At 43.5% G+C, this 26174-nt stretch overlaps 2 protein-coding genes across 10 annotated transcripts in view; one reads left to right on the top strand and one right to left on the bottom strand.

Moving 5' to 3' along the window:
- The window catches only part of PLEK (pleckstrin), a 63848-nt gene that overhangs the window by 24619 nt on the left and 13055 nt on the right, over positions 1-26174 (top strand). For 4 of the 9 annotated variants that reach the window (XM_009472132.2, XM_087774399.1, XM_087774400.1 and 1 more), the window contains 5 exons: positions 16105-16218; positions 17243-17443; positions 20011-20121; positions 20432-20600; positions 24347-24502. In XM_009472132.2, the coding sequence (XP_009470407.1) occupies positions 20553-20600; positions 24347-24502 (204 nt within the window). In that variant the 5' untranslated portion in view covers positions 16105-16218; positions 17243-17443; positions 20011-20121; positions 20432-20552. The remainder of the gene's footprint in view (positions 1-16104; positions 16219-17242; positions 17444-20010; positions 20122-20431; positions 20601-24346; positions 24503-26174) is intronic. The other 5 variants (XM_087774406.1, XM_087774405.1, XM_087774402.1 and 2 more) reach the window with 5 other exon arrangements.
- Positions 5271-12624, bottom strand: CNRIP1 (cannabinoid receptor interacting protein 1). The gene is made up of 3 exons (XM_009472133.2): positions 12283-12624; positions 11450-11594; positions 5271-6754 (listed from the first exon to the last, which is right to left on the bottom strand). Exons 1-3 carry the CDS (start codon positions 12459-12461, stop codon positions 6590-6592), a joined length of 489 nt encoding a protein of 162 aa, XP_009470408.1. The 5' UTR covers positions 12462-12624; the 3' UTR covers positions 5271-6589.

Raw genomic sequence — 26174 nt, 5'->3', positions numbered from 1 at the left:
CTCATGCCCCTCCACTGTTTTCCCTTTAGATATCTGGGCAGAAGCTGGTGTCTTGGATGAGGCATGATCGCTTGTGGATTTGTAGAATAGAGTGCATGGAATAAAAGTGTACTTACCTGTCCTAGTCATGGTTCTCAAAGAATAAAGGCTATAGGAGGACTGACAAGGTGGCCAATAATCTGCCTTTCCTGTGCTGTTTGAATCATATCTCAGTCCTGGAGCTAAGTATGTGGCAGCATTCCTTCTTTGCTTGCTTGTTTGTGCTTGAGGGCTGCTGCTGCTGCTGGTATTGCAGGGCTGAAGCAGAAGGAAGTAAGAATTGATAGCTGGTTTTATTTTAAAAGCAAAAAAACACCTGCAAGAAACTTTTCAGCTCTGGTTGCTCATTATGTAACTGATTCTGTACCTGTATACAAGCACAAAATGTTAGTTCTTGATCCCTAGAGAAAAAGAAAGTTTGCCCTATCTTAGAAAACCTATCTGTAGAGGAAATCTTTTCACTGTATTTAAAACAAAAAAAACCTTCCTGGAAGTATTTCCTCAGGGAGTTATATTTCATTTATATTAAGATGGACAGGTCTGAATTCTTACAGTTCTGTTTTAAGCAAGGGCAGTTAATCCACACATTAGCATATTGGGGCAAATTTGTCCCTCATGTTAACTCCATACGCTTTGGTGGAACTTTGCACCAGGAGTGCATTTGGCACCTTTTCTTGGTTTCTTAACCATCTGCCTCAAGGGTAGCAAAGTTCAGTGTAAGCATTGTGCATTTGAAAATAAGATGATCAGCCTATTTATATATGACTATTGACTTGTTCTGATAGACAAAATGTTGCAAGCCTCTTGAACAGTGTGGAGTCTGCAACAGAACTGAAAGATGTGTGAAGGCTTGTTTGTTTGTTTTAATGCTGTTACATCTTTGGAGTGCAGTCACATAGTTTCCGTATAGAACAGGGATGAATGCAGTTGTATTTTTACAGTGGTATTTCTTGCATTTGATCAGCTTGCCTGTAGTGTAGTATTTAGGGAGAGAGATGTCTCTGAAGCCAGAAATAAAAATAATACAGTTAATTAAAAACAAACAAACAAAAAAAAAAGAAGAAAAAAACCACCGACTTTAGTCTATATATTCTATACATAGAACTGGCCAGGGCTTGTTCTCTACAGTAAGTTTGAAACGTGGAAGTACCTTAGGTGAATCTATTGGCATAGCAACTTAGACTGAGCTGAAGAGCGCCATCGTAGTCAGAAAATAGTATATGTTGTGATATTATTGCATGCTATTGCCATTTCTCTGCAGACAAGGCCCTCTGGGGTTCACGTTAAACTCATAACGATTCAGTTCAAGCTTCTGAGAACATTTGGTCCCTGTAGCACATATGCTGTAGCTTGACGTAGATATTACCGACGATGTTATCACAGTTGCTCCCATAGCAGCAGGATGGCACCTAACCTTGCAGTTACCATGCTGAGAACGGGCAGAAGGTCCATCTTACCTCCGACACAGTCATATGGTTCTTGCCTGTGCTGCCTTCATCGTTATCAACTGATAGTTTATTATTGCTTCTCTCAGGATTGTTCAAAGGCTGCAGAAGTTACCGGGTGGGATACTGGGCTGTTCCTTGCTATTTGGGATAAAGGGAGTAGGAGTGTCTGCCCTCTGGGGGAGGGAAACAAAGGCCTTATGAATAGCATATGAAGACCTTGTATACAGCAGCATTGAGACTCAAGTTTGTCCAAATGAGGAAAAACAGACTATCAGAGCCTTACGCTTGGTCAGTGCAGATGTGCTGTTATGAATTATTTTTTAATTTAAGATTTTTGGCATCAACATTGATGGAAAGGCTGTCATTGCTTTTAAGCCTTGTCTCCAATGGAGATCTGTTTGTATCTGTGTACTCATACCTGGGTGGTGCAACTCACTGCAGGTCAGAAGATTACAAACTCCAATGATTGCAGTGGGAGAACTCACAAAAGCTTATGATTCCTCACTTGTGTATATCTTACTATACAGAGAAATTCAGTGAGTGTTAGAGCACTGTGGAAACAGTCTACGTAGTTGTCTGAGTTCTCCAGCACTGTAATGGCAGGCACTGCAGGACCTCCACCACTAACCATCAGCAGTGATTTCTGTGGTCCAGCTTCACTTCTTTATGTTTTCAGTAGCTGGTAATTTTCTTCTTATTTATAGTTGGGATACAGCTGGAATCCCTGTGAATTTCTTCTGTGGGAAGAGGCAGAGAAGGTTATATGTAATGTGCAAGGTCAGTCATGAGATTATCCTTCCTGAGTGCACAGAACTAAGCTGTATCGACTAATAAGAGAAATAATCAACAACTTGGAGGTAGGGACAGAGAAAACAATGCCAAGAAGACTGGTTTGGCTCTTCCAGGGTTGACGTAGCCCTGTCTTCCTAAGGCTGAAAGCCAGGGCTCACAGGGATTTGAAGCCTTAAATGCTGGTCTCAGGGAGAGGGGAAAAGGAAGCAGTCCGAGGAATGCTGGCGAAAGCTGCCAAGCGTGCCGCAGGGAAGGCCTGTGGGCAGGAGTGCCTGTGTCTCTCCTAGCCAAAGATCTGGATTAGCTGCACTAAGGGGACTTTCCAGTCGTCACTTGTGAGCTTTGTAGAGCTAAGGGAAAACATGAATGTTTTAAGACTCATTATACTGCTGCTTTGTGCTTCGGGGTTGACACAGCGATTAAGGCAATGCTCAATGCTTCGAATTCTGAAAGCCACAGCACTTGTTTCAGATCTCAAAAAGAGGTTAGCAGTTACAACGTGTCACGTCCTTATTTAATCAAAGCTTTACAGGGAGACTCTAGAATAACAGAACTGTTCAGCATAGCACATGCGTAAAAATTTTACATAGCAAGTGAGGCAGGTACTCTTAACCAAATGGAAACCAACCTCTGCTGGCACGTAAAAGCCTTGTATTACAAAACTTACAACGTCACTGCACAGAAGTTCTGTTCACATCTTTTATAGGAAGAATGTAATAAACGAGTTTTTCTGATACTCGACTAGTCTGGAATCACTAAGAGTCACTCTGCATCTGCAAGCCAATGGACAGAGCCTCAGCTGAAGCCGGTAAAACCTCCCTAACTTGTGTTAGTAGGGCATGGAGAGTTTAGCAGTATTATTTCTTTTTCAGGTGGTGGAAGATACCAAAGCCTGTAGTAGCTGCACTAAACAGAAAGCCTTGTGCAAACACTAATGATCTAATGCAAGCCGTATGCAGGATCACAACTAATAATCATGAGTAATAACTTGCTCTTGGATCCTTTTACTCAGCAGTCTGAAAGTGCTAACTGCTACCTAAATACAGATGAAAAAGTGACTCTGAAAGATTCGGTACATTTGTTTCAATCTTTCTTATGAAAAGGAAAGCTGGACGCTTCATGAGAAAAGTCTGGAAGTCTCTCACGTGTAAAATCTTCAGATATGAGTGCTTTGTGGTTTCAGCTGGATTGAAGCATTGTCAGCATTTTCTGACATTGTAATGGATAAAAATAAATATATATTTAAGCTTAGTGTATTGTGGCCTGTTCTGAATTTTGGCGTTCTGCCCCAAAATGGAAATATTCATTAGAAAAAGGTGTGTAAAGAACAAACTTGTCTGGAGATTAAATGCTGCTGATTGAATAATGCATAAAGCTGTCACAGCAACAGTTTTTTAGTGACTCAAGCTTTATGAATATTTACCAGAGTTGTCCTGGATGAAAGAAATTCAAAACATTACTTCTGGAGAACTGCTAAAGTCTCGGGTCTCCTTTACAGGGAGCAAATGTTTGTTGTGTTAGCAAAGCGCTTGTTGAGCAAGGGGAAGTCGATGGGACTATTTGGCTTTACACATGCAGAATATCGGCACTGCCATCCATGGTGGTATGGATACTCAACATCACATGAATAATCTTTTATTTAGGCAGGAATAATGCAAGGCTATCAAGCCACATTTCTCTCTGCTTAAACCTCATCGGGGAGAAGGATATAACAGCTGATAAATGCCATTTACACCTTCCCCAAGATAAGCTGTTAAGCAGTCCTCATCCTTTTTATCACTGCCAGTCTGTGAAAGGGGTGCTACAGTCGTGGGCAGCAATGTTCAGTATCAGGATATGGAGCCTGCAAGACACAGTTGGTCTGGCTGTTCTCTCCTTTCTTTTAAAAGCAACTCACTCCATCTGCAGGCTCTTTCTTGACCACCCTCTGGACTCCATTTCAGCTGAATTGCTACAGGACTTGCTAGGATATGAGAACTTTGCCGCCCTATTTGGCATTAATATGAAAATGAGTATTTACCTTGGGAAAGGTGTGCTTCCAGCTAGCTGAGAAAAATAGCCCTCCTGTGCCAGGATAGGCTGGATTTATTCATTGTAACTTTCCTTAAATACTGGAGGGCTAGGACATCATGGGCCAAGGATTTCATAGAAGCTGACCTCAAAGCAAAGGCCTGTCTTACACAATTTTACTAGGACAGAAGTTTCTCTGTTAATTCATGTATCATACGTATTTCTTGTTGATGTGCTTTCAATTCATATGTACAAACAAAATAAAGCAATGTATGCCAATTATTGCTGAATAAAATTGCTTTCTAGTCATGCAGAGATAGAATTGATTGGCAGCTGGAAGTTTGGTATCATTGAAGCCTGTTATCTGGAAACTTCTGCTAAAGTGCTGGCAGTAACCCTTCTGTCTGAAGTACAGATTTCATTTCAATTTGTTCAGTTTTTTCATTTTGAAGAATTCTTTCTGTAGTCTAGGAAAAATCTAGGAAAGAAGTTAATGTAGCAGGTTATTTCTAGAATTTTATCGCAGTGAAATTTGCCTGTGTAATATTGCCTCAGAGTAGAGATGCAGCTGGCTAGCTCACTGTTCCAGTGCTACAGTTCCAGTGTTACATCAGTGCTACTGTCAGGCTCTTTTGTCTGTAGAAATCTGCAACAGTCAAGCTTTTTGATTAATAATTCAATGGAAGAAAATATTTCTTTGGTATTTCACTTCTGTCCTAAATCTCTACTTTCCACACTATGTTAGTGCAACAAAATGCAGTTGAATTTTATCAATAAGCTCTCTTGAGTGTTATCGTATTAACTGTCTGCATTCTAGCACATTGGATCTGTGTTTCTGAGAAAGAGTAGCTTTGGGTAAAGAACATGAGGTTCTTTCTGCACTGGGTTCTCAGAAAGCACTGACTATGTACCCTCTGCTATCTGACTTTCTACAACCACTGCCTTTTTTGATACAGTATTTTCAACTCATTTAGATGGTCATACTAGAGAAGAAATTAAGTCCTTTATTACAAAGATCAAAAGTCATGGTTACCATTTACATACACAATTTACAAATTATTCACAAAAGAAATAACAGATATGCAAGAACTGACAGCTTATTTCAGCCCAAGTTGGGGATGGGACAGTGTATTTGTTTCCCTGCTTTATTTACTGAAAGAAAAGATATGTTTGTTTTTCTTTGTCTGTATGTGTTAAACACTGATCTAGTGTTTATATAGCACCTTTAGTCATAACCATGCAAATGCTTACATGCTTATCTTTATTTGAAAGAGTGCAATGCATGTATAAACATGCACTGGGATCTGTACTCTCTTCACGCTGCTGAGTGTGCGTTGGTCAGAAATCCTGATGATTTTGGTACAGTACAGTGCTCAGGCTTGAAAAGGTGGATTTGTAGGGTTTTACTGATTTGGGCAATGTGTCATTAAGAAAAAAATGGAGATTACTATCAGAACTCTTACTCTAAGAACTAAATTAAGTATGGCTGCTATATCTTTCAAGAATACTATATGATCTTGCGATAGATATTAACCATGTTGTTAGATGTGTTTGATACCCCAACTGATTTATTGCTTTTCCTTCATTCAAGTTAGCATGTTTTTTACTGTTTCCTAAAGCTGTTTCGGACGCTGGGAAACTTAACAACAAAGAATCCTATTTTGAGAGATCTGGTGAATTAGCAAACTTTTCACAGAATACCTTACAGCACTTAACAAAAGGGAGAATGAGTTTCCAAATCCCCTGGTATGAAATCACGATATCAACAGTGCAGCAGCTGCCACTTAGCTAAACCTACAAATATCCATAATTTGCACTTTTTGCTGTCCACTGGGATGACACGTATGACAAAATGCTCGAAGGAGCACACCGATTTAGGAGCAAACACAAATATAAACACAGAAATCACCGATGTGCTGTTGCATCCAAATTCTAAGCAATAAAGCAAAACACTTCACAAAAGTTGTTACGTCTAGTGGAACCGTTTAGTGGGCATAACCCAAATACTTATGACAGTATTATGATGGTATGACTTTCTACCCAGCTATCAAATATTCTTTACTATGAACTTTACAGTATTCTCAGAGTGACAGATAAAGAATGTTGTAGATGCTATGGTAAACTTAAAATACAGTAATAGGCAAAGATTTTAGTGGCACCACCTGTATATACAACGTAGTTGTTGGAACCTTATGGAACAAAGCAACATGACAGTATGCCTTTGTTAAGGCTTCTTGCTGGTTTAAAAAGGTAGATTTTTCTTGAGGGAGATTGTCCAGCAGTATTGGTTTCACATCTCTTCAGTGGAAGGTCTCTTTATTGATCCACATAAGACTGCGCGTTTCGTTTGGTTTGCATTCATACTCAATACTACCGAAACTGTTTCCCCATTGGCAATGATCCCGTTTGTGGTAGTTGTAGAATTTGACTTGCCAGACTGTTTCAAAAACGCCAATGTCGTTAAACTGTGAGGAAGAGGGAATATTAGTGTTAGTGAGCTGATTATTTCATTGGCTTCTCTCTATTAATGAGAAACAACACTCTTATGAAACTGCGGAACGTAAAACAGCTGATATAAGGGTTATTGTTCCTCAAGTCAATAAATCAAAGATCTGTAAAGCCTGCTCTAGCAGTCATAAAGTCTTTTATGCTCAGGCATACATAAAACATGAAGGATCAGATTCTCCATGTACTGCCCTTGTGCAGTTATATCTGGGAAAGGCAAGGGAGTAAAAATGTTCAAGTTGCCATGTGGATAAATGTTACTACCAGCAAGAATCAAAGCGATAATCCTTCTTAAGATGACACAGCAGTAGCTGGCATGATGATCTCAAAGTGGCTTGTTTATACATATGACGTAGCAGTGATCTGTAGTGACATAAGCCATCACTTCACCTTTATACCGTACCTAGAGGCTGCAGTTACAGCTGGGAAGGTTCCTTCTTTTGCTCAATCTGAAATATTGAATGTCCCTGTATTTTGTAGCCTTGCGTTTGCAGTGTCTTGACCGAGACATGCTGCTGTTAGACTACTTACTCCTTCCCTGGGATTCTGTTCCGCGTTTTACGTGAAACTTTAGCAAAAGAAGTTCTGCTTTGTGCATTTCTGTTATTGCTAGTTGTACTGTGACGGTGCAGCTTTTCAAACTTAGATATGAGTAATAGAGGCTAGGAAGGAGATAATCAGCACGTGTTAGCAAATAAGTGTCTAATACAGTGAAGGGGCAGTGAGACATCGACCGCAAGTTGTCTGATTGTGCTTGCAACTTTGAAGTGAATGAGACTATGGCTATACTAAATTCTGCAAAATAAAATCTCTCACTTTTTTGAAGCCATCGCTAGATACCCTTGCAATATCAGAAAAACCACATTAATGAGGCTCAACGAGAGTAGATCATGACTTCAGTTACGATGGTAATGTAAAATTTGAGTTCCGGTGCCTTGAGACCTTGCAGAGAGTCCAAAGTGTGGGTGTGAAGCCTATACGTGGTGGTGTTGGTCCCAGTAGTATGGTTGGGTGATTGTGCTATGTTGTTAGAAGATACTAGTGGATTCAGTGCTACTAAATGACATTCTGTTCTTCAACCTTTTTTCCTTTTAAATATTTCCATCACTCACTGCAATGACAGCTTCTTCACTTGACTATTTTCCATTCCCATCATGTGCCTGGGAGCTGACCTTTGATCATCTGCCTATTATAATATCACACTTGCAAAGTCAGTATGAAAGCCCTTTTACACAGTGCAAGCAGAGCCTTTTGTATCCAGTTTTCTCAGAAGGACATTTGGGGGTTTTTTTTATTTTAAGATGTGGTTTGTGAGCTGCTACCGTGTAACGGATATTGCTTTAAACCTTCCCCCAGCCCACTGTGGTAACTTAAATTTAGCCTTGACCACGGCAGGAATTGCTGTGTGCTGTTAGTGGAAGGGTTTTTTTTGGCTGCAGTTGCAAGTGTTACCTTAAAGGAGTAGCTGAAATAATTCTGCCATTTCCTTTGACAAAGAGAATCAGATGTGCAGGCTGTTTTATCTCTCCCAGCAACTAAAACCTTAATTAAGGATTTTTTTTTTTTCTTAATCATCTCTGATAATAATCCCGATACACTCATAATGCAAGATAATACAGGTTAAGCACGTTAGATATTACTGTGCGCAGTCCACGCAGAGAAATTGTCGGAGAGGAGCATCAGCCACTCTCAGCCTGAAAACTGAGGAATCAAAGGCATTTCTAATAGCATTTGTAGAAGGTGATATGACACAAAAGCAACATTTCATTTCATTAATGTATGGAGGATCTGAATTTCAAGAAGAAAACAAATTCTATCTTCCTTAATGACGCAGTTTGCTCAGCTGCCCTGAGTAGTTTGACTGCTGTGGGTTTCCAGAAGAAGGAAAGAATTAATTGCAGAGCTTTTCTACTACTATCTGCCTCCCCCCCAGCCCGGTACTTAGCAGATGCAACAGCTCTGTGGTGTAATGAGCATTCTGCATCCTCAGAGCTCCCCGGAATTCCCGTGGCTCCTGCAGCTGAATCCTGGCTCCTCCACTGGGTCTGTATACAGGATTCCCCAGGGAGGAGGGATGGCCCTACCCTTTGTAGGTCAAGCTTAGAAGCCTATTTCCCTGTCTGCTCTTCTCTGTCATCTACTCCTATAGGCATGAAGAGTTATTTAATCACTCCCTCTGAATTTGCATGCTAGGGTGATTTGATGGCTATTTATTATGGCAATGGAGGTCTGGCTTCTTTATTCAATCTTAATCTAGTCCGATAAAGAATAAAATGAGATCCAAAGAGAGGTTTCTAACTTGGTTTACAGTATTTGCTAGTCAGTTCACTAGTGTCTGGATAGTGTGCGTACTTGAGCATTCAGGTAACAAATGCATCCTCAGATTCTGGAATTCAGAAATGGGATTGTTATTTTACCTGTAAAAAACATGTCCATAACAGGTGTCTCTCAGCCAGTTAAAGTAGGAGCACAAAGAATTATTTGTTTAAAGTTTTAATGCAGATGGGAAAGAAATTCTTATGGACTTTCCGGCTTTTCGGCATTAAATGGGCAGTATCAGACCAGTTTTTAACTGCAGGACTGACCTCACAGTCTATTTCTAATGAGTTCAGATTTTATGCCTTAAATAGTATCCTTATCTCCTTAGGATGCATCAGGACCCTGCCTGTTACAGAAAAGGAAGTGGAGGCTGAAGTTCCTCATAGTTGAGGGAAATAGGAAAATTTAAAGCTGTGTGCACTAAGCCCAGTTTTGAAGATTCGGGAAGTAGGTATTAGAAGCAGTTTTCAAGCTGAGGTGTCTGAGGCTGGTTCCCTAAATCTGTTATGGCTCTGTCTAGCTAAGCAGCTAAATGATGACTTCAACATGTAAATCCCTGTTGAGTTGCCTATATTTAATATTTAAAAGTATCAATTGGGGACATCTAAGTCTGTACTGAAGAACCAGTCTATCAAGATCAAATCCTAAAAGGTGTTGAAGACCTGCTTAACACTTGCACATCCTATTAGCTTTATGGTTAATATCCCAGGATTTGATTTGTAAAAGCTACTCTTTGGACAAGAATTGTGGCTACTCATTCTGATGCTGCAACAAACCATCTCAGAGCTCGTACCTGAAAATCGGAACCTCTTCGTGTTTCTTGGAATTACTTCATTTGTCATTTGACTTGGTTTTCTCCATAAGAAAAGTTAAACTTCCAGAGTTCCCATCAGTGCTATGCTTAAGGGTAAAGGTCGCTATGAAAATAGGGATGCCTTAGTTGAAGCAGCTGTTTTTTTGGGAGCACTGCCCTTTCACCTCTTGGTATAAGGACATTGAATATACCTGCAATACTCAACAGTGGCATCCAGCAGCCCTCTTCTGCTGGTTGAGAAGTCATACTGGGTGTTTGGTTTTTCTGGGTGTTAAAAGGAGGTGACTGTATAGAAAAGTGATTAATATGGACAAATACTTCAGGGTAGTCTTATTAACCTACGGTTATGAAGTGGTAACTGTTAATGTGATGTGGGTCTCCAAAATTGTTAGGCATGCTGTAATTACTAGAAACACCAAATGGAGATGTTACAGTTCTTATTCAGAAGGGGATTGGCAAGGTAAATGATGATTCCAGAAAAAAATAGTGAAGATAAAGATCAAGATGAAATCTTGTGTGCAGTGAGCAAATGTGAGAAAAAGCTGAAATTCAGTGGGCTTGGCAAGGTCCTAAACTTGCATAAGTTGGAACAGACCCCTAAGAGAGCTTCAGATGAAGATGGCTTACTGCATCGTTTCCCCTTTTTGGTGCAGAAGGCATAGAGTAAACAGCAAGAATCCCTCACAACTGTAATCAGGAGAGGGGAAAAAAAAACCCAAACAACCAAACCAAAGCCAGGAACAAAACAAATCTACCTCTGCACCCCAAACACACCACCTGAAGAGCGCTGTGGAAATCTGCCTGCTGCTCTTCCTGTCTTCTGTCAGCTCTGCTGCCTTACGGGCTTGAGCTTTGGTCGCCTCACTTTGGGGCCATGGCCGATACAGATTCTGGCCCTTGGAGCTTCTCTTTTAAGGTTGGGATGAGGAGCCTCTTGAATAAGAACTTAGGTTTGCTGATGCAGAGATAATGTGATAATGGAAGCATATGGGGAATAGAAAGGGAGAAAACAGCCTGTGGGGTGGGTGTTCTCACGCATGCTTTCAGCCTCTGGCAGGTCCTTGGGCATCCTGCAGATGACAGGTGGAAGGGGAGAGTAGTTACCCCTTGTGCTTGGGGCATACTCTGCTCCAAAAAAACTGCCAGTGCTGGCAGGCAGAAGGAGAGTCCCTGCATGCCAAGAGCTTGGGACTGGATTCCTAGCCAGGGACCTTGGTGGGAGTTGCCTGTGGTCTGTAATATGCCCTGCAGAAAAGGTGCAAAGTTCAGCTCTCATTTCTTTCTCCTGCAGCACCCCAAAGGGCTAGGCGAATCTCTAGAAATCCTCAAACTACTACCTGGCCCTTGCTCTTCTCTTGGCTTCCCCTTGGGAAGCAGGGCTTGTGTTTTCCAGGTACTGTGATCAGACCGGCTGTGATCAGACTTTGCCTTGGAATATTTCATCCCCACAACTCCTTTTATGACAGTCAACCCCCTGCTGTCCTCCCTTGTCTTCCCGTGCCGGGCTTGGAGAACCACATACCTGCATGTTGACCTGGATGGGCTGTCTCTCTCCGCTCTTGGTATGGGGCACCCCTTCTGTGTCGTAGATCCCTGTGTAAGAGGCCACCTGTGCATCCCTCGATTTCTCTTCCAGTGGGACATTGACGCCCCCGATGCCCATTGTCCTGCAAAGAGACAAGATCCAGCCCTTCAGCAGCCCCGCAGGTCCCCTTCCCGAGCAGCTTGGAGCCAGCATGCAGGCTGGCAGCCTCTGTGCTGGGGGATGCTTTGGGGATTTTAGCAGACCTGCAGGTGCTGCTGACTCACTGGGGCTCCTGAAAAATGTCAGGGCTCTGCAGTCACCCAGGGAAGGTGTAGAAAGGAAAGGCCAGAGGGATCTGATCTTGAGTAGCTGGGGAGAGGTTAGCCGAATCCTTTCTCCAGGGCTGTCTCTCCACCCAGAGCTGCTTCCCCATCTGCATCGTCCCCGGTTCCAGCCTGCTTTGCCATGCTGCAGCGGGGGCATGGTGCATCCCTGACATGCAGGGCTGGAGGGGCCTTTTCCCTCTGCTTCCAGGGCAAACCGTGGGGAAGGAGGGAGAAAAGGAGTTGGGCTTGAAAGAGCTCCGGGAGGAGGTAGGGAAGGAAGGGACTCCAAAATGCGGCCTCTCTCCTGAGCCAGCTGGGCAAAGCACTGGGAACAGCTGGCCAGGGACCTAGAAACGGGGCCACCAAAGCAAAAGGGCAGGGAGAGAGAAATCACGGAAACCCCGTGCTGTCAGCCTGCCAGGAAAAAATATTAAATCTCTAAAAATAAAGCAGCGGGGAAGGGAGGGCCGGGGGAGCCGCCGCGGGCGGGGAGGCTGCGCTTACGTGGCCTGGACGGTGCCGGGCCGGAGGGCCACCTCGATCTTGTACTTGGCCCCGGTCAGCAGCTTGATGGTGCGGTTCTGGCCGAAGCGCTGCCCGTCCACCTTGAAATACACCGCCCCGTCGTTGGGCTGGATTTTGAGGGAGACGCTGATTTTCACGAGGCCGGGGATGTCGCCCATCGCTTGTCGCCGAGGCGGGGGGACGGGACGGGGCTGCGGGCTCTGCGCTCGTCTCGCCCCCTCCGCGGAAGGCGGCTGGCCGGGAGAGGAGAGCGAGGCTGCGAGGGAGAGGAAGAGGAGGGAGAAGGAAGAGGAGGGGCTGGCGGATCCCAGCCAGCCCAGCCCTTCCCAAAAGCAGCGGATGATAGATTTGTTTTTTCCCTCCCCCTAATCGCGGCGCAGCATCTGGGCGGCGGATGCCCCCTCCCTCCCCCCCTCATCTCCCGGCTTGGGGGACGTTTGCAGCTGCCCAGATCGGCAGCCGGTTTCCAGGGAGTTAATCCGGCCCCGATTACGGCACCCTTAATCCCGCCCTTCGTCCCGGAGGGAGAGCGGGGGGCCCGGCCCGGGCGGGCGCTGCCGCCGCCGCCGCCGTTCAGCACCACGGGCGCGGACAGCGGCGCGGGCCGGGAGCGCCCCGCGGGGCTCCGCCGGCGCGGGCAGCGCAGGGGGGGTCCCGCCCCAGGGGGGTCCCGCCCCAGGGGGGCTCCTCCGGGTCACCCCGCTCATCCCCTCACCGCCGGCCGATCCGGGGTGGGCTGGAGCATCTGCGTAGCAAAGACGTGGTTTTGTGGCTCTTCTCTCTCCCTCTACGTCTTAAAGGGTTTTGTGAGCCACCATGCCTAGACTGACGGTCAGTTTCTTGCTCCCTGAAGTCAACAGTCAACGTCAATACTTGGTTCAGGGCTTCTGTTGGGATTTTTCTTCAATCGCTTTATTACAATGTTCTTAATAGAAAAAAAATCCTACTGTAATTGCAGTATCAGATCAGAATCTCATTTCTTTAAGTCTAATACTACTCTTTGCCTATGGCTGGTACCATTTCTTCAAGGAGAAAGGTCTTTGAAACTGCAAGTTGTAATTCAGCTCTCTGCAGGTCTCATTCCCATCTAACAGTTAAAGATTGCTTTTAACCCAGGAGCCGGTTTGTGCATCCTTTCCATTCTTTTGCATTTGTTCTTGTTTGCTGTTAAAACTGGAACATTCTTATGGCTGACACAGGACTTGGGCCGCAAATATATTTTTTGTTTGATTGGACATTATGCAGAGTTAATGATTTTGTTAGGAGAATTTCACAGCTGCATGTTGCACTGGACCTGAGCTTTTCTTTGTTTTTCTAAAGCTGGGATGTACACATGATGGTAAAAATGTAGAATTTCTAGGCCAAAGGGAAGATAAAGTGTTATCTAGCTGCATTTCTTTGTGCATGCAAGTTAATGAGTGAACTAATTTTATTGCGAACATTAAGTAAAAGAATATATTCTGCTGAAAACTTAACCTCTGGAAAAAAAAAAAAATCCTACTGTATTTGCCTTGATTAGGTATCCAGCTAAGAAGAGGCTTCATAATATGGCCAGACAGCCAGGTTTCCACAAAGATAAGGGCAGGACACAATCCCTGCCTCTCAGAACTGTGTATGTGATGGGTTATATAAGTAACATCCCACTTGCGATAGCAATCACTGGCAGCAGGGACTTCCCTATAGAGAAGCTGTTGCACTGTGCAGTCATTGCTCCTCCTACTTCACAGTCAAGAGTGAAACAAATGCTATTTAAAAAAAGCCCTACATTTCTCTGTGAATTATGAGGTAGCGGCATTATCAACATTAATGTATGAGAGGAATCTTTGGGCTTGGTGAGTCACCTAAGACTCTTATATTGCCAAAGGGCGCCTAATTAAAAAGCAGTTGCATCTAATCAAGTAGTAAGTGGCAGGAGCAACTCATCCCACAGTGGGGGCCAACATTTGATCACAAATCATGCGCTGAACTCCATCGATTTGTTGTAAAGATCTTTGCTGACTTTAGAGGTCCTCAAAAGCAGTCCACCCAAAGTTAGGTAAAATGAATCCCTCCAACCATTGTCGAGGTCAGCAATGAGTGGTCTTGAAAATATCTTGGAAATTATCGGACAGTCAAGTGGTATGCAGAGGTTTTCAGCTGAGGAAGCAGCTGCTATTATAGACACCTATCTCGTTACAGTATGGCTCCACAAAAGACCACATGTGCATTTCTCCCTATCTTTTTTGCTCATTGCATGAGAATTCTCATTTTTTGTTTTATTCTGCTGAAACTACTGCACTTTGTGGCTTGTTGAAAGTTTTGCTTGCAGCAATTCCCACTTCTGTAAATTTAAATGTAATTCAGTACGAAATCACAGAGGCCTTACACATGGGGAATCTGATAGCATCACTTAAAGTGGTGTGTGAAGAATAATGGCCATTGCCCGGGATCAGTTTAGCTCGCCTCATGGGCCAGACATATCATGTTGCAGTAAATTGCGTGTAGCTGAAGACATTGATTGCAATTAGTTTCACAAGTACATGAGAGGTCAGATCTATAACGAGTTTTTTTTCCCTTATTATTTCTGCCTGAATGATCATCTTTCTCTGGACACAGCTCAGGCTGTGACTTCATTCCAGACCACTGTGGCAAAAAGTGGCAAACATGAGGGAGGACTAAAAAAGCATCATATTATGGATTATGTATGCATAGGCTGAGTAACTGTTCTATCATGTGAAAGTGAAACGTGGTGAGAGTAGAACATTTATGAAGAAGGAATTTTAAATGTAGGCATTGCCTTTCCTTTTATTGATTGATCTGATAACTTTGCATGCGTCAGTGTATTTACTTATCTGATCCTACCAGATGCTCTTTATCTGTGTGGATCAAAGGGAGGGGTTGCCTTTGCTAAGTCTTGCTGGGAGGTTAGTTTTGTTGCTGCCCTCCTTAATTGCCCTGACCAGCCTCACCTGGGGTCTCCAACCCACACCTCTGCCCGCGGGCCCTATTTCAGCTCAGCCCTGAGCTTTCAGTCCCTTCCTGAGATTATGCTTAGGAGTGCTGGTCTCCAGCTCTGTCACAGACATGTTCAGCTATGGATGCTGTTGATCTTGACCTGCAGGCTGCCTGCTGGCTTGACCTCAGCTCATCCCCACGGAGATGCCTGATGCTGTAGGCTGCCCCCTCACTGAGGGTGGTGGGATGGGCCCTGGCTAGAGAAACCCATGCCCTTCCAGTCCCCATGGGGATTTTCTGTGGGTCCTAGGCTGCTGCATGGTTACCTGATATTAATTGCTTGATATTCTGTAGGGAGCAAAGATACCTGCAGGAAGAAGGAGGCAGTGTGGTTTTGCCAGGAGCACAGAGCAAATGTGCTGACCTTTACAAGATTCAATGCTAAGTAAATCATCATAGACTTAGGACAAGGTCCCATTTCTCCTAAGCCACAGCAGTAATTTACTTCCAGGAAGAAAGAGATAAATTTGTGTCCATTCCTCCCTACACCTACATTTGAGGTGTGGGGTTTGGAATCTTTAATGTCGTTGTAAAGTGCAAAACTGGGGGGTTTTTTGGTTTGGTTTTTTTTGGTTTTTTCAGTCCTTCAAATCTACTTTTTGTTCTTCTGGCACCTGAGGCTTCTCAGCCTGTTGTTTGGAGTCAGCAAGGTACATTAAGCTAATTCCCTTCCCTTAGGGCAGGAACGCTGCAGCGCTCCCCTGTGCCCTGGCGAACTCCTTAGTGCTTTTGAAAGGAGTGGTGAACTCCCTCAAGTGAGCTGCAGCCAGCATGCTCAGCTATTCCCATCTCTCTTTTTCTTCCCAGAAATAGGAAAGTCTTCTCACGCTGCAGCTTCATCCAAGACCTCTGTCTTGTGCCTCCCTGCTGCGGCTACATCGCCCGCATGTATCACTGATGGGGAACTACTGTAGAGGAGAGGTGAGTATGTCACAGGTGAAGTTGGATGCATCCAGTGAAAAATCAGAGCTGATATGGAGGTAAGCCATGGCCTATGCTTTGTGCTGGTCCAATTTGTCTAGAAAACATTCTGGAGAAATCTGTTTGGTCTCTCGACTGCTTCCACTCACTATGATCTCTCTATGTATGATAATATGTCAGATGCATAAGCTTTTCAGTACTACCATTTATGCAGGCCTTCCCACTTAGACTTAATGCACTAATCCTGCTGCATAGCTTCACAATAATTAAATATATAAAATGCGCCTTGAAGTCAGAACAAGACGGTTCATTTATGGCAGCCAACCCACAGCATATAGATTCCAAGGTGACATGGACAATACCTGCGATAGTCTTTTCATGCTTGGCCCTCTTTGATTCCTTTCTTAACACAGTGCTAGATTTGGAAATGTTCCGGTTTTGGGTTTCTTTTCGAGAAGTGGTTGCAAAGCCACAATCTCTCATTCGCTAAAAATAGCCATATGTGTGATTCCACATGGAGTGAATTGTGCTGAGACTTGCACCTGCCAGCTCTCAATTGAATACTGTAATTCTTTTGAGACCTCTGCGCAGAAGTGAGAAAGGGTTTTACTGACCTATAAGCCGGACTGAATCTTTATCACCTTTGCAAACCACTTGTGTGTATTATTTTTCCCGTGTAGACAATCACTTTTAACATATAGCATTTGATTTAATTTCCCCTGGAAATGCAGCTTCATTTGCTGGAGAGATGCATACTTATGGAGAACTCGCGTGCTCTGTTACAGATGGAGTGGGCTTATGGCATTTACAGTGCAGCAAACATGTTTGAAGAACAGCCGTGCAAGGGCTAGTAGAGAGAGCAGTGAAGCTGATGTAACAAGCTGAGAAACTGCCTGTCTTCCTTGCAGCTGACATGTTTATTTGCAGATATGATTCCAATTTTCGGTATAAATGCCCATCAGTCTCTCAGCTAGATCCCTTGCTCAGATAAATGTTGTTGACCACTTTTTTTTAATGCTTGCAGGAGTGGACCCTGAAGTAGCAGAAGAAACCCAGAGTCTTCTGAGGAAATACAGCAGCAAGATCTCCTGTACAAGAGCAGATCACTCGCCAGTAAACTGAGCTAAGATATTCAGCTCTGTTGCAGGCTGTGCTATTTTGACAAATGTTGCTAATCCAGCATCATGCACCTTTACCTACTTTGGACAGAAAAGGGGAGAACAGGGTAAGTTATAGCAGGTTTCCACAATGCAGATTACTTTCTCTTTCTGCCAGACAAAGCTCTATCCTCCCCTCTGTGGAGAGCTAGAAGAAATACAGCTCTTCCTTTCTTTTATGCCCGATGCTGCTCTTTAGGAATGGCTGCACAAAGACGACCTGAATCAGCAGTCCAGGCTGTCCCTCACACCTGCCATGGCCACTGTATGGTTAAGGACCATTTTGCTTCACCTGAATGAGTTAGCTGATCAGCACATTTCTGCCTGGGGGAAGATGAAGTGCTGATTCCCCTGTGGTGATGTGTGATAAATGAAACCAAGCCTCAGTGTTAAAAGAAAAGGATTGTTCCAGACACGTGAAGTAGAAGGGCAAAAGGAATAGTTGAGCTTTGAAGATGAAATAGGAACAATATAGAGAAAAGAAATGTTACAAAAATAGTTGCTTCCAGCTAATATTGGAGGTAATTTTATGCTTTGATACTGAGTTGCTTAAGTAGCTAATGGTAAATTCTGGAGTCATTGGCTTGGTGCCACTGTGTCTAGAATTGCATTTCACACCTCCAAGGGCTTTTTGTGCAGGTAAATGAGAAACTGAGCTTTTACAAAATTGTGGAGTCAGCATCCTTTTCTGTTCATATTAAACCACTTTTTAGTATAAGGTCATATAGATGTTCTATTGAAGAGGATGTGTCCCTGGACACTTCGTATCATCAATTTATCGTGGAGGGCCCTGTCATCCTGACTCAGCACAAACACTGAACCAGCAGGAGCAGGCGAGCAGGAAAACCTGTGGAAAGGCTGCCTGCAGGGAGGAAAATGCTGGCAGATTCTTTTGTCTTTGTTCCCCATAAGCCCTTCCAGCTGAGGAAGGGGTTTTGTTTCCTCAGGTCTGAGGGGCCGCAAGGTAGAGACAGAAGGAAGAGCTAACTGTGAGCCAGCTCTTGGTCTCTAATGCTCACCCCAGGCTCTGTAGCATTGTGGCCTCAAGGCAGCTGATAAAGGGATAGTTTGGCTTCCAGCCATGCAGTGAAAGGTATTTAATTTGAATTGTTGATGTCTATGACCTGTATTTTTGGGTTATCCAATCAGAGCGAAAAAAAAAAAAAAAGTGTACCTTTTCCCAAAGGTGGAACCACTGGAATGAAAGGAAGAGAAGGAAATAATTCACCTTCTTAAAGCAAAAGGAATTACTGACCAAAACAGACATTATATAGGAGGAGTCAACAAGATCCTGAGTCCATCAAGCATCATTTTAAGACTTATGGGAAATGAAGGGACCCTTCACAGACGTATAACTTGGAAATTCAGTTAGATCATCTAAACTCGGGAATGCATCTTCAATTCATTCCAGGCCCTGGGACTGGTAGGCAGATTCTTTACTGTAAATGTGACACAAAGCCGTTTGATCGCTTTTTAGTGATAAATTTTTACGTTTAGCTTGATTTCCAAAGAGCACGAAGCTTTTATTAGCTACGTGTGAGTTTCTGTCTCTCTATTAATTTTAGAAGCTGTTGGCTGATGTCAAGTACACTTGACAGCCAGAGAATTGGAAAGCATATATTGAATCTTTGATTTGCAAACTGCCTAATGGATGATTGGCTTGATCAGCAACTAGGGCCTTTAACAGCAATCAGATCCTCACAATAGCATGAGGTATATAAGCAAAGGAACAATATACTGAGACTCTGTAGGTTCTAGAAACAAAACCCGAACAACCTAATAATACATAAAATCATCACAAAAAGGTATGCTTTGGGCAGAATGCACTGCAAAGTGTATAGCCTGAGGCTGCTGGTGCAGATAGGTGCTCTGCCTGAAGATGAGACTGGAGGGGTCGTTTAAGCAGCAGCTAGTCGAGAAAGGTCTGGAAAGGAAGATCTCAATTCAGGCAGTGAGGAGAAACATTCAGCAGTTGGGATAACGCACTAATACAGATAACCAAGGAAGGAGCGGAGTCTCATCTGTGGGAGAACCACTAAATAGGCATCAGTGAGGAACGGCTAGAGAAAGTCTCTGAGGGCTCTTCTAATGTTCTGATCCTCTATCACAGACCTTGTCAGACTTCTGTATACTTCTGAGTAAAGGCTGAGACAAACAGAGTCAAAGGGAGAGCAGGAATTTCTGTCTGCGGAAGAAGTCCCTGTTTGGGGATCTTTACAAGTGGCAGAGGTGACAGATGGAGTAACCCTGGGCTCAACTGTTGTCTGAATAGGCTCAGCTGTAAAAGTGATTTGGAGTCTTGTGCCTGGGAGAATAGTTTATTCTTGGCAATACAGCAGCCTCCTTATTGCCTCCCATATACCACCACCCTTCTTTTTGTATGGGGAAGAGGGATGGTGACTCTGGTATATATCAACTTTTGGAAAATTATGGTTTTGCCTTATCTTTTACCAAATATAGCCAAATGAGCTCTGCAGCAAGTAAAAGATGTTCATAGAAAGTGACATTCTGCAGTGCTTTATGTAATGTGCTGGTCTAGTCCATTTAAGTCTATTTGACAGCTAACCTCTTTGGGAAGCCTCATCATCAAACTCCAAAACCTGATCAAGTCTGATAAACAAATTTCTTGTATCAGCAGAGGGCGCATCATCGTTAACCAAGCGAGGGCCGTCCAGCTCACTGCCAAACCCCACATGCTCACCCACTGGGAGTCAGACTTCAAAGACAGGATGAAGTGACAGAACTGGTGAGTTGGAAACCTGTCTCTCAGATCCTTTTGGCGTGCACCAAGCAGCAACACAGTATGCCACCCTGTTTGTTGTTTTGCTAAAGTTCATGTATTTGCAGAGTGGGCCTGATTTCTTGGGTTTGGGCACTAAAATGCTTAATTAATTTCCCAGGACTCTGTCATCAAGGCTGGCCGGATTTGATACAGTTGAGCATTTTGTCAGGCTGTTGCCTGTTCTGTCAGAGGCAAACTATAAATACACACGTGCTTCTGCGTTTCCCTATCTCTCTCTCTGTAAGAGGAAACGGGCTTGTTTTCATGTGATTAGCAGGCAGAGGAACTTGTGAAAGTGACACAGCTGTACTGTAAAAACGCCAGCCCACAGACTTTGCTGCCAGAGGAGCTTAACTGCCAGTGCTGATAGACCTGAGAGCAGGATTGCCTGAGACATGGAGCGAGAACCGATGCGCATAAGGGAGGGCTACTTGGTTAAGAAGGTAAGTGGGCAGTTTTGGACTGAGTGGAGGAGGAATCTTAACTCTGAACAGGTTGGGGAGGTGTAGGGAAACATACTTTGGTTTCAGTTATTAAAAAAAAAGGATCATTTTTTCCAAAAAGAAAAGGCAAATGAACAGAATTCCTTGAGCAGTAAACCAATGTGGTGTTAGTGACTATAGAGGTACTTGCTAGCAGTTGTATCTTGTCAGAATACTACATAAGGCATTTTGCACATATCTCAGATGTACCTTTGGATCAAAAGATTTGTGTTTTTATTAAGTAACCTAATGCCCTTAGTGGAAGCTTGGCAAAACAGGTAACAGCTTGAAACGGCCACAGCCTACTCAGTTTGGACTCGATGATCTTTATGGGTCCCATCCCACTCAGGATATTCTGTGAATTGCACTTAATTGCTGAGTTAAACATCAAGGAAGTATAGTGAGATTAAAGAGGTCAGATCATCTTGGCCTAGAGACAGTGTGCGGGGCCACGGGCACTTCCCGTCTTTGGGACAGCAGTCACTGCCCCACAGCAACCTCTGCTCTGGAGTCTTTTGTGGTAAAGCCTATAGGATAAGGCCTTGGCTTTCATTTAAATCCCTAGTGAGATCAGTCTGGCTTAAAGCAGCCTAACTAAACAGTGTCAGTCCTGGAGCAAGAGAGGAGCTCTCTCCTGTGGTGAGAATTCTCATCAAAATGAGAATTTCACTCATTAGAACAGCTGGCTGGAGGGATCTCTAATCTAGGACCAGTGTTGTGAAGAGGCCACTCCTCAGTCTTATTTCCACTGACACTGAAAGGAAGTAAGTTCATAATGTAATCACAAAGCTGCAGCGACACTGTCATGAGGAAGGAGAGAGCAAAATTCATGCTGTGCAGATTGGAGATCTCTGGTTCCAATGGCCTGATATATAGAGCAAGTGGCTCACGATCTATATCACTCCATGACGGGGATGGTTGGAAACTGACACTGGGACAATCCCAAACTGTGTGCCTGGCTGGGTGCCAGGGAAAAGATGCATACAGATGTGCCAGTGTCAGTCCCTCACATTCCTGTGAGTGCTGGTTCCCCAAAAAGTCTCTCTGTGCAGGTACTACTAAAGGTGCTGCTGGGTGCTGTTGCAATGGCAACAGGGAAGTGGAAATTGTGCCCGTTTCCTAGAACAGCCTTGTAGGTGGCTCTGCCCTTACAGAATTGAGCTTATGCTGGTGGTGAGGAGCAGCAGTGTGCTAGAGGAAGGGCTGGAGGGCAAAAGGAGCAGAAGATACAGATCAGATGGGTACCAGCTGTTTGATGTATCAGTGAGGTTGCTGTGAATTCCACAACCAGAGCTTCCAGCAAGGACGAGCATGCTCCTAGTTAACCTTACCTGCTAATTATGTACTCTCCTCCTCTCCTTTATGCCTGTAAAGTGAAACCAAGGATTTGACCTCCCAAAGGAGTTACCCATGCAGCCACAGCTCTCTTTGCAGAGAGTGAAGGCCGTTTGTCACTGACTTTCTCCTCTTGACATTTACATTAGGCTGGGGAACAGTGCTGTGCTTGGGAGTCAGTGCTAGGACACTGTGACCTCCAGTAAATGTGGGTTCAGACTTCAGTGTTGATTTAGGTCAGCTTAAACCTCTGTTTGTATTTTTTGGGGACCTCGTGTCATCTTCTGAGCGTAAGAAACAGCTAATTTTCTAATCTTGTAATGCTGCAGATGTTATAAAAAGAAGCTGTTCTACCAAAGGGAAGTTGCGTGTGGTTTTTAAAGTGGCTAATGATTTCAGAGAGCAATTCAAGGAATACCCGTCTGTATCTGCAGTCTTTGGAGCAGGTGTGACAATTTGATTTTTAGTCCAGGAAAATCAAATCCAGCATCCTGCTTGCTTGTCTTTCATGAGATTTTGTAGATGAGAACAATGTGACCATGTTTGGGTTTGCTGATGGTGTGGATCTGGGACTGCCAGTCTAACCCTGCTCCAAGGTGGCTTCCATTGGCAGAGCATGTCAGAGTCTGTACTTCAGGAAATACTGGACTTTTCTGTTTATGAGCAGAACTATTGTAACCTGTGGTAAACCCACAAACAAAAGGAAATTGCAACAGTTCTTGTCTTGGCTCATCATCTTAATTGATTTCTTAGCAGAAAATCAACCAGTGGGTCAATTTGGGCTCTCAAAAATGGTAAATTCTTGTGGCTTATTAAAACAAAAAAATCAAAAGAAAACAGTAGTCAATCCATATGCAGTGCCCAGATGAGACTCTTTTTTTGTAGTTCCCTGTTTAGCTGGGTTTCCAGAGAACCCCCAGGGCAATGGCCTTCCTTTGGAAGGTAGCATTCATTTGTGGGGCACCTGCTGCTTCCAATGAGGGCTGCAGAGGCTGGAAGCAGGTCCTGCTCTTAATAAGATCTCAGCTGACAGTTTCCCTCCCCACCCTGTAACTGAACGTAAGGTCTGATTCAGAGTGCAAAAGATCTTTCTTGGAAGCTAGGCTGGCAAAAAAGGATGTGACAGACAAAGGGTTCATTTGGGGAATTAAAAAAAAAAAAAAGACTCAGTGTGTTTCTGTCCCGTTCACTGCTGCAGAAATACAAAATGCAAATGTAACTAACTCTGTCCAGCTCTCAGGTTTAACAAGTCAAAACAAGCCATTTGCACAGCACAACGGTGGCTGCCTTGCTTCTGTCTGCAGCTTTAGCACTGCTCAGCTGCCATGGTCTGAGGAGGACAGAGATGCTGTGGATGGAGTTGTAGGAGGGGGAGGATAAATTTAGGTCTCTCTTCGTAGCAGAAAGAGCAAGGGAAACTAATATTTTTGAAGGATGGCCTCTGATTTGGGGCCCACAAATGTTGGTTGTGCTTTGGTAACTCTTCAGAGGAACTGTTGGTATTCAGCGTATCTAAATGTTCATTGGGCTGAGCAGTAAGTCACTTAGGTATCTGGGATTGTGACCACTTTTGAAGCTGGTTGCAGGCAGGACCAGAGAGGTCATCTAGCTAGAGTGCAACAGTCTTAGTAATTCTAGCGGCTAATCATGCTCAACACAGAAAAACAGGTCATTCCTCTCTGTGTCCCTCAGTTTTGCTGAGAGTTTCACTATATGTAGGATCTGGCTCTGTCTTTATCTCTGTGTTTCTTGCATCTAACCAGCTGTGTTTCAGGAATAGGAAGTAAAAGCTTTATTAAATGAAGCACTTCAGTTCCTCACCACAGCAGCTGGAGATCTGCAGCTTCAGGCCATTAAACTATTCATTACTCTTACAGTTTGTTCTTATATGTCTAGAAATCCTCTGAGATGTGTGCTTTCTTATCAGACAGCCAAGCCTCAGCGACTGACTGTGTTGTAGCATCAAGTCCTAAATATAGCACAGGATGCCCAAGTTAATGAGACAGTCCTAATATGCGAGTTCACATGCAGAAATTTTGAGGATTATTCATAATATTGCCACTAACTCATCTTGAAGAGAGTGGTTGGGACTAACTGATACTGAAAAGAAACACCTGCTGGGGCAGGCGATGTGATTTTGGAAAAACTCACGGCTGGGGTGACTACAAGGGGAAATTAATGGTGGTCAGAAGAATAACAAAGTATTTTAACTGCATAGTAAGATGGGTGCGGTTGTGGTATGTTCCCCTTGAGACACTTAACTATAGTTATTTTGGTGTCAGTCAGACACTCCCTGGAAGCCATATCTTCAGTGGGTATCGTATGAAGAGTGATTTATTGAACATAATATACACAGTGATTTACTGATGCAGGGCAGCATGTTTAATACCTGGAAGCCGATGTGGGTCGTGCTCCTAGAAGATGGAATTGAATTCTACAAGCGGAAGGCTGACAACAGCCCCAAAGGGATGATCCCACTAAAAGGAAGCTCAATTAACAGCCCATGCCAAGATTTCGGCAAAAGAATGGTAAGTACTTTTTTTATAACAATGATTGACAGTATACTTATACTCCTGGAGGCACTGAAGGGGCAAAAGGCTGGTGGTTACAAATGCCTTACACTCATCCTAGTGGCGACTCTCACTTGTCTTAGAAGGTCACAAGCAGGCTTGGACTTGTGTAGTGTTTGAAAAGTGTGACTGCTCAGGAAAAATTCAGGATCCTTCAAGAGGAGGAATTCAGAGAGTGATGGTTTGTTTTGTTTTGTTTTAAATCTCTGAGTCTGTCAGAGAGCAGAGCTAAATTATGTTGTTGTGAGGACACTTAACAGCTGAATGGTGCAACTTCTGTATTAACTATAAATCTAGCTGCCACAGAATAAAAGTGTGGGAAACTATTTCATGAGCAGTGGAAGCATTTATTTATTGTCAAGGAGCAGCAACTGGCTTGCTCAGACAGGAGAGAGACAAATGCTGTGACACAAATGCCCAAGTAAAGCTGTAATTCCAAACCTTTTTGTTACCATTTGGTAACTACCTGACCCTGCACACTTCACATTCACGCATTCTGTATTAATTGCACACTGCATTGTTACTTGTAGGGCTTTTGCAAGTGTCTAAGAGTCACATCTACACTCGGAGAGAGCAAAAACCGAAACTGATTTAGAGAAAGTAGTTCAACTGTTGCCTACACATTTGGGATCTCTAAGGTCGAGGGTAGCAAGTGCACAGACTGAGGTCCCAATTCCCAGTGAAACACACAGATCACTATATTTACAAATTCAGAGTCTTATTTGACAGAAAAAAAGATACAGGAAGATAAATGTATAAGCATACATATTTTGTTATGGGGTTCCTGAAAAATAGTTGTTGGTAAAACAGGATTTCTCGTATGAGCAAAGAATCGTATCTTTAGTCAGTCATTTGTTATTTTAGCAACTCAGTTTCATCAAATAGGCATTATACCCCCAGGAATTCCTCTGACAAAGGGGTCCCCCAGAATCTGGAAGATTATCCAATTAAAGTTTAAAGAAATCTACCACAAGGATACCTGACTAAAGATAGAAGTCTCTGAGAGCATTAGAAAAATAGGAAGAAAGTTTGAGAGTGCATGAAGAGAGCAAGCTTCACTTTCTCATATAAGTGAGGAGAATTATACCCATCCTTAGGTTTGTGGTAGGTGGAGTCAGGGTCCCTGGTGTCAGGTTTGGACCTGCTGGCTTTCCTTTTTCCTTCCGTTCTTCTTTTCTTTCTTTCTTTTATTTTTTTCTTTCTTTTCTTCTTTGTGCAGACCCCATATTTACATGAAAAAAAGTAAGTTGATTCTTATAGAGTCTTTTCAGACTTAATTTGTTAAGGGGCTCTTAATTTAGAAGCTCTCTTTGAGGCAGTACAATAAAAGGATGGGGCAGAGAATAAAGATTTCTCTTAATCCTGCGCTGAGTCAAAGAAGTTGTAGATGGCTGCTTTTCCTGGCAATAAAAGGTTTTAGAGCGCCATTGCCTTGGAAATCCCACCCAGAGCAGGATCATCAAGAGCTACCTGCTCTTCCTAGCTCTCTCTAGGTACTGGCAGTTGTCCACAGAAGGAGACTGTATTATCACACCTGAAAGGAGAATTGCATGATCATGCATTCCCACGCCGTGCCCATCATAGGTGTTTTGATCCCTCAGCTGGCAAGGGCGGTTGTCCGACTGATTCA

This window comes from Nipponia nippon, unplaced genomic scaffold (assembly GCF_047370975.1).
Source record: "Nipponia nippon isolate SJK-2023a ecotype South Korea unplaced genomic scaffold, ASM4737097v1 scaffold_4, whole genome shotgun sequence".
Taxonomy (NCBI): Eukaryota; Metazoa; Chordata; class Aves; order Pelecaniformes; family Threskiornithidae; genus Nipponia; species Nipponia nippon.
The sequence above is the reverse complement of the archived record's forward strand: the minus strand, read 5'-3'. Positions and strand labels throughout refer to the sequence as shown.

Bases quoted from the DNA above. Each gene is read 5' to 3' on its own strand.
- CNRIP1 (XM_009472133.2), bottom strand. From the start codon at position 12,461: ATGGGCGACATCCCCGGCCTCGTGAAAATCAGCGTCTCCCTCAAAATC. The intron at 11,595-12,282 runs GTAAGCGCAGCC...GTCTCTTTGCAG, and splicing joins CCCGGCACCGTCCAGGCCAC to GACAATGGGCATCGGGGGCG. The intron at 6,755-11,449 runs GTATGTGGTTCT...TCTTCCTCACAG, and splicing joins CCATCCAGGTCAACATGCAG to TTTAACGACATTGGCGTTTT.